Source organism: Panulirus ornatus, chromosome 20 (genome assembly GCF_036320965.1).
Source record: "Panulirus ornatus isolate Po-2019 chromosome 20, ASM3632096v1, whole genome shotgun sequence".
Taxonomy (NCBI): Eukaryota; Metazoa; Arthropoda; class Malacostraca; order Decapoda; family Palinuridae; genus Panulirus; species Panulirus ornatus.
Window position 1 is genome coordinate 39,667,942 of NC_092243.1, and position 19,522 is coordinate 39,687,463.

A 19,522-nucleotide genomic window follows, 5' to 3' on the forward strand; every position below is an offset into this window, starting at 1 on the left:
TTCAGGCATTATTGCATGACAGCTAGAGACTGAGTGTGAACGAATGGGGCCTTTGTTGTCTTTTCCTAGCACTACCTCGCACACATGATGGGGGAGGGGGATGTTATTCCATGTGTGGCGAGGTGGCGATGGGAATGAATAAAGGCAGACTGTGAATTGTGTGCATGTGTACATATGTATGTCTGTGTGTGTATATATATGTGTACACTGAGATGTATGGGTATGTATATTTGCGTGTGTGGACGTGTATGTATATACATGTGTATGGGGGTGGGTTGGGCCATTTCTTTCGTCTGTTTCCTTGCGCTACCTCGCAAACGCGGGAGACAGCGACAAAGCAAAATAATAATAATAATAATAATAATAATAATAATAACAATAATATATATATATATATATATATATATATATATATATATATATATATATATCTATATATATGGTTATCCCTGGGGATAGGGGAGATAGAATACTTCCCACGTATTCCCTGCGTGTCGTAGAAGGCAACTAAAAGGGGAGGGAGCAGGGGGCTGGAAATCCTCCCCTCTCGTCTTTTTTTTAATTTTCCAAAAGAAGGAACGGATAAGGGGGCCAGGTGAGGATATTCCCTCAAAGGCCCAGTCCTCTGTTCTTGGCGCTACCTCGCTAACACAGGGAATGGCGAATAGTTTGAAAGAAAGAAAAGATATATATATGGTAGAATTGTGCACAATCCTAAACTAAGAATATATAAAAACAAGTCAGTGCTGAATGTTACATTAAAACAATGATCATATTCACAGTCACAATATAAGAACTACCAATACACTACATACGAAAATATTACTGCAATGGCTAAAACAATCACAAAAAACACAGTTGATGGTAACTATATGCACACATGATCTAAAAGATGAACAGGGGTAAAATGAAAACTTTACAATAACTGATACTCCTCTAATTAGAGATGATTCAGAAGAATCTCCTAGCGGTGAAATGAAATGAAATGAAAAAAAGATTGATAAAAAAAAAGAGAACAGACTTGGTTTACAATGAAACATCACCGAACATGAGGAGAGACTTTTTCAGTATATCAGGCAATATGAACAATTCATTTGACATGAGATGAAAAAGCTTTTTAAAATAAAAAGAAACAGCTTATGAATGTGTGCAACAGAAGTCTGAGAAAAATAATAAGGAATGAAAGAGTTTACAAGAAGTTTTTTACCTGTTAAAAGAGAATTCATCTATGAGGAATGTTATCTATGCGAGTCATAAGTGAAGGAAATCTAAGCAGCCTTTACATGAGTTTCATGGACTAAACCTTAATACTATCAGGTGTGGGTCAAGACAAGTGTGTCAATATGTCTTATTAAACTAATAAGTGTCTTGATATCAACCTGACAGTTACACTTGATGTCGCCAATCATAATGGCAAATAAATTCTACAAGGTGTCTGCAAAGTCACTCCTTTTGCCTTAAGCAAAGAGATATGCAACTAATCATTCACTGTTTATAATCCTAACCACTGCCATTTATGTTACAGGTAAACAGGAAAATTACGCAAAGCAAAATGAGCAAAAATCACAACATAGTAAGAGGTATGGCAATCTGTCATTCAAAATCAAATATGGAGAGCCATCCACAGCAGAAATGAAGCCCTTAACCTGAAAACCCTCAAAAATTGTCTACCTTGTTAACCCACTATCTATGGTTGCCTACAGAACCAATTTCTTTGGACTTTGCTCATACGTTACCCATACAGCAGTCATAGTCTCTTCTGAATGCATTATCAATGAGTTCCAAATTGATTTCGGTTCATTACAGAATCCATATTATAAATATGATGCAGCAATTTTTTATGGTTACTGGGTCAAAGACCTTACTTCTCCCACAAATGGCTCACCACCATCTTTGAATTTATAGAAACAATAGCCATACTTACTATTACGATGCAATTTTTGCTTGATCTACATCACTTAATTTTTCAGCTGTTATTTGTCTGCAACATCACAGCAAGTGTTAGGATTTTAAACAATAAACAGTTTCAACATCTTAAACTAAGGTGTAATGTGAATTTCAAAATAAGGAGCAACTTCGCAGATACCCTGTAGATCTGTTAAATCAAGCAATTACTCAGTCTATTAGTTAGCATACAGTATTCTCTTTCAACATTCTACTGAGGAGTGAATCTATCATAATGTCTATAAGCTTTATCTGCATGCATATCAGATGGTCTCTGATAATCAGTAGAGTATCAAAAATCCATGCTTTCAAAATCCCTATCTCCAAAAATCCATGGCTCAGTGCATAATTGGCCAATGTTTACAGTATACTATAGACCACTTGGCTGTTTGGGCTGTCTGAATGCACAAGAATAAAGCCTCAAGTCATACATTAGTGATATTCCAGTACATTCTGCTCTTACATTGGAATCCAAAAAGTATGCGAGTGACAAGGTTGGATGTAATACTTCAAAAGGGAAACATATTACACTTGCAATTGCCATTCTTCAAAACGGTGAAAATTCTACCATAATCATATAAAGTGCTATCTGAATAAGTCTTATAGTGTTGATAACATGACTATATATATGAAGAGGCAGCATAAAAAGCTGGAAACAAGTACCTTGGGTAAGTATTATACTTTCGGTAAACATTACAAAACATTTTATTCAACAGCGAGAAACTAATAAGATAGAGCAGTCAAGGGCTTTACTATCTCATTTTCTGCTTCTTTGAATGTTCTCAAGAATAATTCTGTTTGCAGTTTCAATGGTCCATGATTAACTTCATCAAAATTTGCTGTTCATGATACAGTCTTTTAATGATTTGCGAACCACCATCTACAGATACTCTTAAAAGCTCTGTAAACTGGCCATTACACTACACTGGTTTTGTACATTACAGGTGCAGTGTCATGTTTCATCTTTGTAAATGCTACATAAACACTGCTGCTGCAACTTCAATTTTGACAGTCATTAGCCTTCCCCTGGTCTTGAAATGCCCATCAGATATCTCTGTGATACCATCTTCGGACAGTTATGAATAAACAACATAAAAAATCTAAATCATGCCATCTACATTTCAGGTATGTTTACTGTACTTACTCCCTAATATCTTCACCATAATTAGGTAATTTATGTACATTTGCAGCCAAAATTCCCACTCCAACTTGATGAGAGAAGTAACAAGCTGTACAGCACCATCAGTGAGATTTCCAACAAAACCACTCATCTTGAACAACCAAAGGCAAAATTCCACAGTCTGTAGTATTACTGTAAACTGAAAGGCAAAACTAAACATGCAATAGTATTACTGTATATTGCAATTCGATTCTTAACATCCATACCATTTCCCTTTCAACCAAACTCATTAGAAAAAACAAATCATCAGTGTCTGCATACCACCTCTCACTCTCATTACTGCCTGGCATTTACTTTTTTCTTTTTTGAACCTTGAAATGAAAGTACAAGTGGAATAATTACCATTTATGTGACATACAATTATCAATATGGCTTTTTTACAAAAAAAAAGGAATATTTCATAAGCCAACTTATTATATGATAATATTCAAAATATTTCTAAAATCTAACAAATAGTTTTCTGTCATCTACAGAGGAAGGGCAGCCAGACATGTAAACTCCCTTGCATTCATATCAAATCAAGAACATACCATCGAAACAAGGGAGATTGGGAAAACAATGGCCAAAATAGCAAGAGATAATTGGCACCACTTATTCTACTGTTATCAGAAGGACACTTCTCTCACTCAGGTAGTTCAAGCAAGGCCAATGAAGTCAGCAGTACACCTGCAGGTGCCCTTTTATCTGCACAACATACCAATGCCTTTAGGCAAATAATGTTTGTTGTGTTCCAGTCATAAAAAAAGTTGACAGTAATTCAAATACAAACGCTCATTTAAAATCTGTTCCAAAATATTCAGCAGCTGAACTCAAGTACTACAAGAGTGATTGTCACCAAAGGAAAGACCTTTACATCTGCAGGAGTGGAAGCAAGATAACAGTGGAGGACAAGGAACACCAGAAACCTCCCTCAACACATCAACTGGGAATCTCAAAGGCAAATGACCACAGACAAAGTTGACCAGAAAAAATGAAGTTCAGTTGAACAGATATGAATATATCTGGATTATGGAAGATTTCTTGCTGCCCAATATAAAAGCCATAGGTATCATTTTCCCTGACAATCATGCTTGAGCAAGACTGTAACCTAATGCACCCAAGAAGGGTTGTGAGAGCACTTTCAAGCAAACCCTCAAGTGGAGGTGATCAATTGGCTCTGCAAAAGATATGACAAACACAATCAAAAGCTTATGGGCCATTATGTGTCAAGAATGAAAGGTAAGAATAAGGAGTCACCAACACATTGAGGTCAGAGTGCACACAGTATGATGAGACAACAAAAAACAGCCAGATATGCAACCTGTCCATATTGGATCATATGAATGAGGGGCTTTGTTCTCATAGGCTTTGGAGCAGTTAATGAAAACAATGGGTCTTATCCTGTGTAATATCTCAACACTATGAAAACATTAAATTCATTTCTATGAATACATTTTACAGTCTTGCAACACAGTGCATTGTTGGACCTGACCACCAAAAAGTATTCTAAAGCTTACTATGAAATAATCTATTTCATGTGGAAAATTAGCTCAAAATCTGCAGTAAAATAAACAATTAGCAATCAAAAATGACTGCTCACACATACCTCCAAAAATATGTGCAATAGCTTTAGAAACTACTTGGGCTTTTTGCACAGATAAAATTTTTTGTTAACCTTGCCATCAGACAATTACTGGAGGAAGTGAAGTGTTTTAGATATCTGGGAGTGGATTTAGCAACAGATGGAACCAAGGAAGCAGAAGAGAATCACAGGGTGGGGGAGGGGGCAAAGGCTCTGGTTGTGTTGAAGAATGTGTGGAAGGCAAGTGATAATTTTGAATCATCTGGTGATGAGGAGGATGGAGACCATAATGAAAATTAGCTCAAAGTTGGCGATGTAGTGAATGAAAATGTACCAGAAAAAGAACATGAGTCTGATGATTCTAGTAGTGATAGTGGTGGATAAGGTGGCAGAATGAGTTTGTGTGTAGGACAAATGAGGTGACAAAGGTCACGCGGTCATATTTCACAGCATGGGGCAAAGTCCCGGGGACAAGGCAGGGATACTACACAAGCACAGGCAACTGTTGCTGCATCTCAATTCTTGGTGTGGAGGATAAAACTACATAATTACCTGCCATAGACAATGGATTTTGACAGGAATATCATGATTTTCCAGTGAGTGATGCAGAAGTGCAAGTTGAATTGCCCAATGCCCAACATCCTTCAACTGTGAAGTAATGGACTTTATTGGTGAAGAAATGAACAATTTTTATGTGTATGATTCCCAGAGAGACACTGTTGATCAGACTGGCAAATGGTGGAGATTTCACGATACATCTGTTCCAGAGATGAATGTGTACCAAGCTCTATGCTTATAAGCCATGTAAAGAAACATGGACTCGATGACGTAACTTCTCTTACTACTTTCAGCAAATACATGCTAGGGACCAATTTGTCCATCGACAGTGTTACCTGCATTTCAATGATAACAATAATCCAAACTTCCAAAACAGCCTTGATTACCTTCCCGTCGATGCCAAAGATCACAAACGACAGAGGAACAGTATCATGTGTCGCAATACAATCAGATGCCCTAAGAGGTCACCACATGGTACCCAAGCTGTAATGCTAGCATCTGTGTGCCCTGCTTACGAGACTATCACACACACTCAAGAACTACAGTTGTAAATATATGTACATAGCAGTTGTAAATTATAAATGATTAATACTGTATAAAACAAAAGTGATCGCAGAGTCCCCTAGCCTCGTCCCAGATGCACGTGATAAGCTGTCTACCCCAGGTCCTCCCACTTGACCCTTCCCACTCCTCCCACAGCCAGTTATAATGCAGTTTTACATAAGTAACAGCTCTTACCTTGGTTTTTCATCCAATTTTATCAAGTTATGTATGTACTGGCTTATTTATGTATAAAAAAAAGTCGCCCACCTTTAATGGGTTAAACTGAACTAGGATAACATAAAGGTATTTCTATAAGTATTTTCTCCTACTTTTGCATGATAATTTCTCTTTCATAAATTAAAGAATATCTTTTTTTACTTTTGCATGATAATTTCTCTTTCATAAATTAAAGAATATCTTTTTTCACTGACCACACCATGATCAACTTAAAAGGCAGGTGACATTATCTAACGTTCGTATGGTAGAAAATGGGCAACGTTAAGTAACTTTGGGCTATTTTGTTTTTTGAATTTTGGCTTTGTGGCATCACTCATCTACTCTCATAACCTCTGTTTACTCATTCCTGTAAACAGCTAACCTTGCTTGCCCATCCACAGTCAGCATCAGTATTAGCCATTATCAAACATTTGAATAGTAGAGGGTGGGCAACATTACGTAATATTGGGCACTTTTGTGTCATAACTGTAAGGTGAAACTAAGTGATGTAGCATCTCTGACAAGTATCATCACGCTCTCTGTTTAGATGTGCCTGTAAACAATCACCATTGCTCACTCAGCCGGGGTCAATGTCAGTATTAGTCGAGACAACAGAAGCGAACATAGGTTGTGCTCTCCCCTCCCTAATGCTCCTCCCCTCTGCCTACAGCCAGCTATGACATAGTTTCCCATTATGTAATACCTCTTATCTTCAGTTTTCATCCAATCTTACCTATTATGTATGTACTGGCTTATTTTTTTATCCAATCTTTCCTATTATGTATGTACTGGCTTATTCATTGATACTTTATTATTATATTATTCTATTTTGCTTTGTCGCTGTCTCCCGCATTTGCGAGGTAGCGCAAGGAAACAGACAAAAGAAATGGCCCAACCCAACCCCATACACATGTATATACATACACGTCCACACACGCAAATATACATACCCATACATATATGATACTTTATTATTCCTAAAATATGCCACCTTACACATGAAGAAAAAGTCACCCATCTTTAATGGGCTAAACACAAAAATGTCTATTGTTAGCAGGTGTGACCTTATTTCACATAAAATGGAAAAGCATATCTATATAAATGGAACACAAAAAATAGCTCATCTTAGCAGACTGGTAATTCACAAAACAGCTCTACATCTGCATGATCACTTAAAGGAAATGAACGGAGAATCTTCATCTAGCGGTAGTGGCACTGGGTTTAATGCCAGCCAAGATGAATTTGAAAACTGCAAAAACAAATACAGCCAACGTAATTTTACATTAGGTGGGAAAACACTTCCACAGATGATAAGACTGTAAGGAAATTTCTGATGTAAGGAAATTTCTGACGGAATTTTTCATGATCATGGAATTAAAAGGGTACAAGTCCCAACAATGATTCAATATGGATAATACTAGATAGATCAGGGGAAAAAAAAAGGTTGTCCAGAACCTCAAAGGAAAAAAGAAAAGCACCAAGCTTTAAGGTAGGTGAAGAGCCCTTAGCCCTTCTTCCATATATCAATGCATCAGGAGTCTCTGTCTTTAAAGCCTTCCTCTTCTATAATGTGCCAGGACACCCACTCTCACATAATTTTACACATTATATGTGATAGTCATGTTTCTATTGCCCAACAGAACTTCAGTCTTGCAGCCAATGACCAAAGAGGTAAATGCAATCTCTTAGTAATTTTATACCAGCTGTAATTTCAGCCACCTTTAGTAGTCAAGAAGATGATGCCTACACAGGATCAGTAACCTTTGGCATTCTTATAACATAAGTACTGCCTTCAACATCATAAAGTTCTAGAAGGTCAAGTCATGCACAATCAATACCTGTTGAAGGACGAATTGGCTACAGATTAGTGAATAACTTTCATGGTCACCCACAACCTGAGAAAAAGCTTACAGGATTGTTAAGTTGGCTAGTGATGCTGGAAGGGAAGGCTTCCAGGACCTTGAGGTACAAAAAGTTAAAAAAAAAATGCTGGAGATCCTCAATAAGGAGCTATCACTTGAAATTGTAGAGCCATTGCAGTAGAGCAAGAGAAAGTAATAAGGAGCCCAAGTAGACTTGAGTGACAGTGGAATCCTTAGCAAGGCTACTTAACTCTTGTTGTGTGCAATACCAGCCACTCAAGGTGGGCATTACAGTGCTCATAAATCCAAGTTTTGGCGAGTATATGAAATGTGTATATTTTTGCAACTGTCTTTTAATTGAACAAGATGCAAAATATTTGTACCAAAAGGATCATGAACAGTTTGTCTTCAATCTTTATGGAAAATATTCTAAATCATGAGCTGTGCAAAACAATATTTACGGCACAAATAACTGTAGAATTACATACGTAGCAATGAATTTGTTCAACAACTGAATATACAAAATATGGTTAAATAATTCAACAAAAACTGCAAAGAACTGTATAATCATAAAAGTAGTCAACCATGAACAAGAGAAATTCTATAATGAAACATTTGATCTTATATCATGGGATTCATATAGGAGGGAGATGTGGCTTGTTGACAGCTGTATTTGCAAAACTGATAAAATGATCTGCAAAAGATATGAAGTTTTCACATGAAAATCATTAGACAGTAAAATGAGGTCATATGCAAATTGCATAGCAAAACCTCAAGGGATTTAAGATGATACCATCAGTTGATAACAGGTCACTAAGAGATATCCATTTATGGAGACAAGCCTTACATTAAAAAGAAACCTCCAGGCTGTGACTAAAAGGACACCTATAAACACCTGATAATGAAAACAAACCAACTTAAGATCATCATGTTCCTTGAACAAAGTACCATTCTGCAACCTCATACTTAGCCCTGAGTTTCCATGAATCAATATCTTCCTTATTACAATTTCGTTGCAACATTTCCAAAAAAAAGCATAACCATCAAGAACAGCAAGAAAAAAATGTATATTTACATATACTGCAAATAGATACAGTTGTATGGAGGAGGTGGATGTGCTGGAAATAAAATGTTTGAGGACAATATGTGGAGTGAGGTGGTTTGATCGAGGAAGTAATGAAAGGGTACGAGAGATTCTTGTTAATAAAAAGTGTGGTTAAGAGACCAGAAGAAGGTGTGTTGAAATGGTCTGGACATAAGGAGAGAATGAGGAATGATTGACAAAGAGGATATATGTGTCAGAGGTGGAGGGAACAAGATAGGCGTGTAAAAGAGAAACATTTGGATGTAAAAATGTGCCGAGAGGGGCAGCTGGAGGGATATCTGATCATTATCTTGTGGAGGCGAAGGTGAAGATTTGTAGAGCTTTTCAGAAAATAATAAAGAATGCTGGGGAGAAGAGAGTGGTGAGAGCAAGTGAGCTTAGAAAGGAGACTTGTGTGAGGAAGTACCAAGAGTGCAGAATGGAAAAAGGTGGGAGCAAATGACGTAAGGGGAGTGGGTGAGGAATGGGATGTCTTTAGGGAAGCGGTGATGGCTTGTGCAAAAGATACATGTGGCATGAGAAAGGTGGGAGGTGGGCAGATTAGAAAGGGTAGCAAGTGGTGGAATGAACACGTAAGATTGTTAGTGAAAGATAAGAGAGAGGCATTTGGACAATTTTTGCAGGGAAATACTGCAAATGACTGGGAAAGGTATAAAAGAAAGCAGCAGAGGTCAAAAGAAAGGTGCGAGAGGTGAAAAAGAAGGAAAATGAGAGTTGGGGTGAGAAAGTATCATTAAATTCTAGGGATAATAAAAAGATGTTTTGGAAGGAGGTACATAACGTGCATAAGACAAGAGAACAAATGAGAACATCAGTGAAGGAGGAAAATGGGGAGGGAGGCAATAACAAATAGTGATGAAGCGAGAAGGAGATGGAGTGAGTATTTTGAATGTTGAATGTGTTTGATGATAGAGTAGCAGATATGGGGTGTTTTGGATGGGGTGGTGTGAGAAGTGAAAGGGTCAGGGAGAATGGTTTGGTAAACATAGAAGAGGTAGGAAAGCTTTGAGGAAGATGAAAGCCAGCAGGTTTGGATGGTATTGCAGTAAAATTTACTAAAAAAGAGGGTGACTGTGTTGTAAGTTGGTTGGTAAGGATGTTCAATATATGTATGGATCATAGTGAAGTGCCTGAGGATTGGCGGAATGCATGCATGGTGCCACTGAACAAAGGCAAAGGGGATAAAGGCGAGTGTTCAAATTGCAGAGACATAAGTCTGTCGAGTATTCCTGGGAAATTATACGGGAGGGTATTGAGTGAGAGGGTAAAGGTATGTACATAGCATCAGACGGTGAAGAGCAGTGTGGTTTTAAAAGTGGTAGAGGATGTGTGGATCAGGTGTTTGCTTTCAAGAATGTATGTGAGAAATACTTAGAAAAAAAGATGATTTGTCTGTAGCATTTATGGATCTGGAGAAGGCACATGATAGAGTTGATAGAGATGCTCTGTGGAAGGTATTAAGAGTATATGGTGTGGGAGGCAAGTTGCTAGAAGCAGTGAAAAGTTTTTATCGAGACTGTAAGGCATGTGTACGAGAAGGAAGGAGAAAGTGACTGGTTCTCAGTGAAAGTCGGTTTGCGGCAGGGGTGTGTGATGTTTCCATGGTCGTCTAATTTGTTTATGGATGGGGTTATAAGGAGGTGAATGCAAGAGTTCTGGAGAGAGGGGCAAGTATGCAGTCTGTTGTGGATGAGAGGGCTTGGGAAGCGAGTCAGTTGTTGTTCGCTGATGATAGAGTGCTTGTGGCTGATTAGGGTGAGAAACTGCAGAAGCTGGTGACTGAGTTTGGTAAAGTGTGTGAAAGAAGAAAGCTGAGAGTAAATGTGATTAAGAGCAAGGTTATTAGGTACAGTAGGGTTGAGGGACAAGTCAGTTGGGAGGCAAGTTTGAATGGAGAAAAACTGGAGGAAGTGATGTGTTTTAGATATCTGGGAGTGGATTCAGCAATGGATGGAACCATAGAAGTGGAAGTGAGTTACAGTGTGGGGGAGCGGGCAAAGGTGATGGGAGTATTGAAGAATGTCTGGAAAGCGAGAACATTATCTCGGAAAGTGAAAATGGGTATGTTTGAAGGAATAGTGGTTCCAACAATGTCATATGGCTGCGAGGCGTGGGCTATAGATGGGGTTGTTCTGAAGAGGGTGGATGTGTTGGAAATGAGATGTTTGAGGACAATATGTCATGTGAGGTGCATTGATCGAGTAAGTAATAATAGGGTAAGAGATATGTGTGGTAATAAAAAGAGTGTGGTTGAGAGAGCAAAAGAGGGTATGTTCAAATGGTTTGGTCACATGGAGAGAATGAGAGAGGAAAGAGTGACAAAGAGGATATATGTGTAAGAGGTGGAGGGAACGAGAAGTGTGAGACCAAATTAGAGGTGGAAGGATGGAGTGAAAAAGATTTTGAGTGAGTAGGGCCTGAACATGCAGGAGGGTGAAAGCCATGCAAGGAATAGGAGTGAATTGGAACGATGTGGTATACCGGGGTCAATGTGCTGTCAATGGATTGAAACAGGGCATGTGAAGAGTCAGGGGTAAGACATGGAAAGTTTAGTAGGGCCTGGATGTGGAAAAGGAGCTGTGGTTTCGGTGCATTATTCATGATAGCCAGAGACTGAGTGTGAATGAATGTGGCCTTTGTCGTCTTTTCCTCGCGCTACTTCGTGCACGTGCGAGGGGAGGAGGGTGTCATTTCATGTGTGGTGGGGTGACGACGGGAATGAATAAAGGCATCAAGTATGAATTATGTACATGTATATATGTAGATGACTGTGTATGTATATATATGTATATGTTGAATTGTATAGGTGTGTATATGTGCGTGTGTGGACGTGTACGTGTATACATTTGTATGTGGGTGGGTTGGGCCAGTCTTTCCTCTGTTTTCTTGCGCTACCTTGCTAACACAGGAAACAGCGACAAAGTATAATAAAAAAAAGAATAAAAGAAATATTTATTATCATTATACTTTGTTGCTGTCTCCCGTGTTAGCGAGGTAGCGCAAGGACACAGATGAAAGAATGGCCCAACCCACCCACATACACATGTATGTACATAAACGCCCACACATGCACATATACATACCTATACATTTCAACGTATACATACACATCCATACACAGACTTACATATATACACATGTACATGTTCATACATGCTGCCTTCATTCATTCCCATTGCCACCCCGCTACACATGAAATGGCACCCCATCCCCCTGCATGCATGCAAGGTAGCGCTAGGAAAGACAACAAAGGCCACATTCATTCACACTCAGTCTCTAGCCATCATGTGTAATGCACCGAAACCACAGCTCCCTTTCCACATCCACATCCACATTCACTATTTTCTGCATTGGCAAGGTAGCGTTATGAACAGAGGACTGAGCCTTAAAGGGAATATCATTACTTGGCCCCCTTCTCTGTTCCTTCCTTTGTATATGAGTGGATGGGCCATTTACCAGCCCCTTTCCTGGCGCTACCTCACTGACATGGGAAACAGCGATCAAGTATATTAAAATAATAATAAATAATACCCACAATCATATTAGGTTTAAAAACATCCTCAACCCCTTAACACCTCTACACTGATATTCAAGTAAGGTGAGTAACACCACTAGACAGATCTAAGTACCGAGTTTCATGCCTTCATCTTAAGGCTGTGCATCAAGCACAGACAATGGTTGAGGTGACAGTGCACAATAAATTCACCCTATGGTAAGTCATCCTCTAACTATGACAATGACAGCACGCTTTCTTGACTTTTCTAGGAAGGACACCGAGTAGCTGTAAGCCATACAGAGGACTAAGCAGATGATATTCCTCATTTATTTGACAATGATGATCTGTCTTCAAATCATTTTAAAAATTCTATGGACACTGCCACCTTCAGCATCAAAAGTTGACCAAAATGAGGCAAGCAAAAGTTTTCTAGCCAAGAAAAGGCAGCGTTGCTTGTGCCTGTCTAACCTTGACAACAATGACTGTTGTGCCTGGTAATCTTACAAACTTTTATTGTTTTCTTATGAGAAAATTATCTGTGAATAACATCAATTATAGCAAGATTTATCATACATACTAAAACATGACAATTGGTAATAAATATTTCAGCATATGCAAGTAATCAATAAAACATTATCAGTGGCTACCCATTTGACACTCGGGCCTTACACAATTTATTGTGTTCTGTAGAAACATCTACAAAATTTCTATACATTACAGCAAAAGCGGCGGATAAAAAATATTACCGAGGTGGAGCTCTTCTTTACGATAGTTGAAAATCTTTGAAACTGTGGAGTTAAACGCGTTTCTTAATAATCTTGAAAAATGTGGGAAATGAGAACCTTCTGGAACATTAAGGAGTTACAACATATTCAGACCAAATTATGTTACCTGTATTTCTCAAATCAGTAAAAACCAAAAAACCAAAATATTACTTGGGCCCCATGATTACAGATTTTTCTTTTATATTCTACCTGTACTAGTTTCCAGTTTAAAGAAATCTGAGGTTTGTCTCTTTAATACATCCATTAATCTTTGCTCTCTCTTCCTTCTATCTATCAACTTCATTTAAGTTGTCTCATCAGCTTCAATTATCAATTTTCTCTCAGACACAAAGTACTATGAGAAATGTTCTTTCACACTTTTTATGTAATTAGAATGGGCTATCTTTTTAACTACAAGTAAATTACTTTCTATTCTATTTTTTCCTAAATATGCAACTCTTTATACAGTACAGGAAGAGAGTTCTAAACTCATGAAACCCCATCTAAAACTTTCTATACGATCTAAGGTCTGTTAAACTTCTGTAAACTGCCAGCAATATGCTACTCTCAAAGATCAAATTTTTTCATTTGATACGTTCTAACATGGCTAAAGTGGAAGAGGGGAAACAACAGTTTGGGAATGTCTCAAGATAACGTCAGGGGTACTAGTCTAGAGATAAAAGGATTGAGTAGCACTGCTACTGAAGAAGCTGTAGGAATGCATGAAAGAATGTAATGATATAGGTAAAAATTTAAGTGGATTTATGCAAGGTGGGTGATTATTAGTGCTTATGAAACCAGAATATTGAGGACTATGGAAGAGAGGCAAGTGTGTTGGGAGAAGCCGAGTGAATATCAGAAGTTTTTATGTACAAGACTGAATATAGTGATGGGTGATTTGAATGCAAAAGTGGGTACTATGGAAGGTAGGGATACAATTGAGGGGTATGGAGCACTAAATGTTGTGAATGAAAATAGTGAACAGCTTGTGGAGTTGCTTGCAAAAAAGGAGTGGTGACTACGAATAAAGGCAAGGGGAAAGCTGGCATCACTGGATTATGTACCAAGTGATATCCCTGCAAAGCAGATACTTCTGAATGTAAGTATCCTGAGAAAGGCAGCTGGTGAAATGTTCAATCATTACTTGGAGGATGAGAGGGAGAAAGTTTGTAGAGGCTTTAGAAAAAAGAAATGATACGAGTGGAAAGATAGCAATCTTGGTAAAGAGGCTTCAGTGAAGAGATAACAAGAGAGACTGAGTGTAGAATGGCAAAAGGTGAGAGCAAACAAAGCTAGCAAGCAGATGAGGAATGGGAAGTATTCAGGAAGTACTGCCTTCATGTGCAAGAGAAGTGTGTGACATGACTGGTGAGAAAGGGAAATAAGCATTTTGACAGTGTTAAATTGCAACTGAAACACAAAAGATGGGGTTATGGGCATTATTTGCAAGCAAGGAGTGCAAGTGCTTGGGAGAAAAAGTCGTGGTGTCAAGGAGAAAGTGCAATGGTTGAATAGGGTAAATGGGAATTGGAGTGAGTATCAGCAGCCTTCAGGGTGAATTAGTAGTAGTTTTGGAAGGAGGTCAACGGCAAGAAAAAACGAGAAAAAAATGGGAACATTGGCAAAGGTGACAAATGGAGGACTGGTAAAAGGCAGAAATGAGGTGAAGAGATGGGGGTGAGCTTTTTGAAGGACCGCTGAATACAAAGACGACAAGGTAGTTGATGTGGGGTGTTTAGGTCAGGGAGGTAAGTGAGGTGAAAGAATCATGGCAAGTGGTATAGCAAAAAAACAGGTGGTGAATGTATTAAGAAAAATGAAAAGTGGCAAGGTGGCTGGAGTCGATGGAATTGCTGCCACGTTTCTTAAGAGGACGACTTATCAACTGATTATGTATAATCATTTAGGATTTCAGTCTATGTAAAGAGCATGGTCTGGTATCTGAGGATTTGTGGAATACCTTTTAGTGCCACTGTATAAAGGTAAAGGATACAAACGCGAATGTTTGAATTGCAAAGGTATAGGTCTTCTGAGTGTACCTGATAAGTTGCATAGTAGAGTGGTGACTGGAGAGAAAGTGGTTTCAGGAGTGGTAGAGGATGTGTGGATCAACTTTGTCAGTTACTGTTTGGCATTGGTGGCAGATTCAGGAAAGAAACTGCACATGTTGATCTGTACATTTGGGAGAGAGAGAGTGTGTGTGTGTGTGTGTGTGTGTGTGTGTGTGTGTGTGTGTGTGTGTGTGTGTGAGTGAGAATAAAGTCGAGAGTAAATGTGAATAAAAGCAGGGTTTTTAGGTTTAGCACTGCAATAAGATAGGTTAGTTGGAGTAACAGCTTGAAATGAGAAATAAATTGTTTTGGATACCTAGGACAGGATATGGTAGCAAATGGAACCATCAAAGCTGAAGTAAGCTATAGGTTTTGTGAAGGGGTGAAGGTCCCAAGCACGTTGTGGGATATGTGGAAAAAGATGCACCTACTTGGTTTGGCAAAAATGGGTATGTTTGAAGGTAAAGAAGTCCCAACAGTGTTGAATGGATGTGAGGCATGTGTTCTAGATGGAAATGTATGGAAGAGGATAAATGTGTTGTATATAATATAACTGAAAACAAGGTGGTGTGAGGAGGGCAGATCAAGTTGGAAATAATAGGATAAGAGAGGTAATATGAGGAGTATGGCTGAGAGAGCTGAAGACAGTGTGCTGAAATGATTTCAACATACGGATAGAATGAGTGAGGAGGCTGAGAAAGAAGGAACATATCTTAGAAGCTAAAGAGAAATGAGATACTGAAATGGAGATGGAAGGACAGAGTAGAAAAGATTTTGATTACCTGGGACCTAAACATGTAGGAGGATGTAAGGCATTCACAGAACAGCGTGAACTGACGTGATGTGGTTTACAAGGCAATGTGCTGTTAATGTACTTAACCAGGGCACATGAAGTGGTCAGGTGAAACCATGTAAAGGTCTGTGGGGCCTAGTTGTGGAAAGGGTCTGTGGTTTTGGTGCACTACAAATGACAGCTAAAGAGCATATTTGAGCAAATAAGACCATTTCCTCATCAATTCCTATCGCTACTTTGCTCATAAGGGACATGATAAACGAATATAAAAATAAGATATGGATCTGGAGAAAAAATAGGAGGTGGATGAGAAAGGGAGAATCCACAAAGGTGCCACAAAATACAGAAGTGTTTTTACCATGAGAATAGGACATGCTTACAAATAGGACAGGAGGAAGACGAGTGGTTCTCTGTGATGAAAGTGTAATGTCACAATGGCTGTATAACATGATTATGGACAGGGTGGTGAGGGTGGTGCATGTAAGGGTTTTTGAACAGGGGGTGGTAGGTCTACAGTGTGTAGAGAGTTGTAATAAATGAGATGCACATGACATGACTCTAGTGGCAGATTCCAGGAAAAAAACTCAATAGCTGGTAAAAGGGGAAAAATGAGAGTAAATGTGAACAAAATCAAGGTGATGACATGCAGCAGAAGGCTGAGCAAGAAGGTTTGATAAGTGGAATGCTTTAGGTACCCAACAACGGACATGGCAGTAGAAGAAACCATGGGCCTCAGTTGTCATTAGGTGGGAGAGGAGGATGCAATCCTAGGTGTACCGAGTATGTGGAAGGAGAAACCCATTTCTGTTTAGCTGTGGGAGGAGAAAACCATTTCTGTATGGCCAAAGATGGGTATTTTTGAAGGAATCATAGTTCCAACAATTTTATATGAATGAACCTTGGGTCCTGAATGTAAAAGCATGAGAAACACCGGATATGCTGGAAATGAAATGCCAGAGGGCAATGTGTGATGTGAAGAGGGTCGATTGACAATATACATGAGATGCTATTGTAAATTCAGTCTCACCGAGAGCTGACCAGGGTGTGCTGACAAGGTTCCGATTAATGGAGAGGATGAGTGAAGAAAGACCAATAATGAGGATATCAGCTGTGAATGGATGAAAGGAAAATGGGGACACTAAAAAGAAGGAAAAGGATGGATCAAAGAAAATTTGGGGGTACTAAGGCCTGAACATTCAAGAGGGTGAGGCATGCATGGGCAAGTGGTAGAAAGAAATGGATTGATGTAGTATATGGAGGGTTGTTGATGTGCAGTCACTGGACTGAAACAGGGTATACAAAGTAGTCAAGGTAAACCATAAAATAGCCTGTGAGATTTGGCCCTGGTTACTATGCAATGTATATGACAAAAAAGTGCATGTGTGCAAATGAGGCCATTGTCTGTAGGTTCCTGATGCAAACATGCTTAGGCAGAAGCAAAAGTGCAAGGTACAAAAAAAAAAATTGCTCAACCCAAGGAACCCTTTTAATGGGCTCCAGCAGCATAGTATATGATGGACTTAGAAGGAAGGAGATCCTCAGTGGGACTCTACTCCTTTCTGTTCAGTGGTGATACAGCCACACCAAATGCAACCTTAAGGCAATGTCTAGTAACACCACTACACTAAATCATCCTATCATATAATACCTCTAAACAACGCTTACTAAACTATTACACCTAGAAACATTTCCTCTCTAAAAAAGGGGGGAGAAGGGAAAACAGAAAGGGGTATTGCAAGATGAGAGAATGAAACACTGAAGCATCTGGTAATACTATACAATGTAGTGATTCATCTTCCAAAAATAGTCATCTTACTATCTGCAAATCTCATATTTGTAAGTGAGCAAAGATACAAATTAAGATATAAATATTATCAAAACTATTAATTTACTCAATTTCTGTTTACCTTAGGAGAATCAGCACACATAAGCATGCCTATTTCATGGAAATAAATTGAGGTTCTCAACCTGTAGACTGACAAAAGGGGAGAAACACCCAATTCAGTTCAGATGTCTTGTCACAATGAAGTTACATAGCCCAACAGTTTAACCAGTAACAAACTCAACACACTTTCAAATACCTTTACCTTGCATTTCTTCATAAAACAAATGAGTGATGTGTGGAAAATCTTCCCAAAGACAGTATTTCAGTTACTAAACATCACAGCATTACCAAGCATTCAAGACCTGACAGATAGTCCTGAACCACACTTAAACAGAGTGTTTACCATTTGATTAAAAAGAAATAAATGATTAGAATCACAACTTAAATGTCTAAATGCCAAAGAAATGAAGGATATTCAGGTGTAAAGGAAAACTAAAGAAAAACAATGTTTACAGGACAATGTAGAGTTCAAAAATATGCAGCAAAGCATCAAGTGGTGCTGCAGAAATGAAACCTCAGCAACAGAAAAGAAAACATCTATACCTCTTCCATGATAAGGCTTTTGTGAGTAACCAGGGGTTTACAGCCAACTACAGATTTTAGATATAAAAATATTTACTGGAATGCCAAAATACATGATACAAATTCATTAAATCATTGAATATATTAAACTTCTTGATCAATCATTACCTGCATATGAACGGCCATTCCAAATCTTTCAGACATCATACATCCCCTCAACTAGATAATCTACACGTGCATATTGTCTTCTCATCTTAAAATCTTGGACCTTCCAATACCCAATAACTGCAACCACTACAAAAACTAAAAACACCGAAAGTCCCAATACTACTGCTCCATAACTCCAACCTTCATTCTCTGACCCAGTAAGATCATCAGTTGCAGTTGCTGGCTTGCAATGAGCAACCTTATTTGACATATTTCTTTGATTTTGATAATCTGACTTTTCTACTGCAACGCTGATGGCTGATGGTGTGGAAGAATAATTTGATAAATCACTGGAGTCAATGGACATAGCTGTGTTGTTCCTTTGCTGACCATTGGTTACAATTAGCTTTGAATATGGGTGACTACAGTTGAGTTCAATAATTTCCTTCTCACCAGAAAATGGTATGGTTTCTTCCTTTCTTTCTTCATTATTCTTAGGATCCGCTTCTTTTCGTGCAGAAACTGAGGACTCTAAATGCTCTGCATCAACACCCTTCCTTGCAAAGACAGAGGGTGTTACAGACTCTGGATCAGCACCTTTCTTAGGAACCGATGGTTTTTTAGATTCTACCCCTTTCTTAGGTACAACTGAAGACTTCTTGGTTGTTACTTCTTTCAATGCATCATTCAGAGGAAAATCACTGTGAAAACTCTCAGTAATAACCTCAGTACTACTACCTGTTAGAAAAAAAATTCCATATGAGTAAAAGGTAAATCTACTATGAGGAAGAAGGTATACATAAAGGTATACATAACTAAAAACAAAGGTCAATATCACAAATTTCCTAGATTTCAAACCAAGGAAACGTAAACTCTTCATATATTTCAGGTCTCC

At 38.5% G+C, this 19,522-nt stretch overlaps 1 protein-coding gene across 10 annotated transcripts in view; it reads right to left on the reverse strand.

Annotated features, from left to right (window-relative positions):
• LOC139755954 (uncharacterized) overlaps positions 1-19,522 on the reverse strand; it is a 209,941-nt gene that overhangs the window by 88,750 nt on the left and 101,669 nt on the right. For all 10 annotated transcript variants that reach the window (XM_071674764.1, XM_071674767.1, XM_071674770.1 and 7 more), the window contains exon 4: positions 19,081-19,365. In XM_071674764.1, coding sequence (XP_071530865.1) covers positions 19,081-19,365 — 285 coding nt within the window. The remainder of the gene's footprint in view (positions 1-19,080; positions 19,366-19,522) is intronic.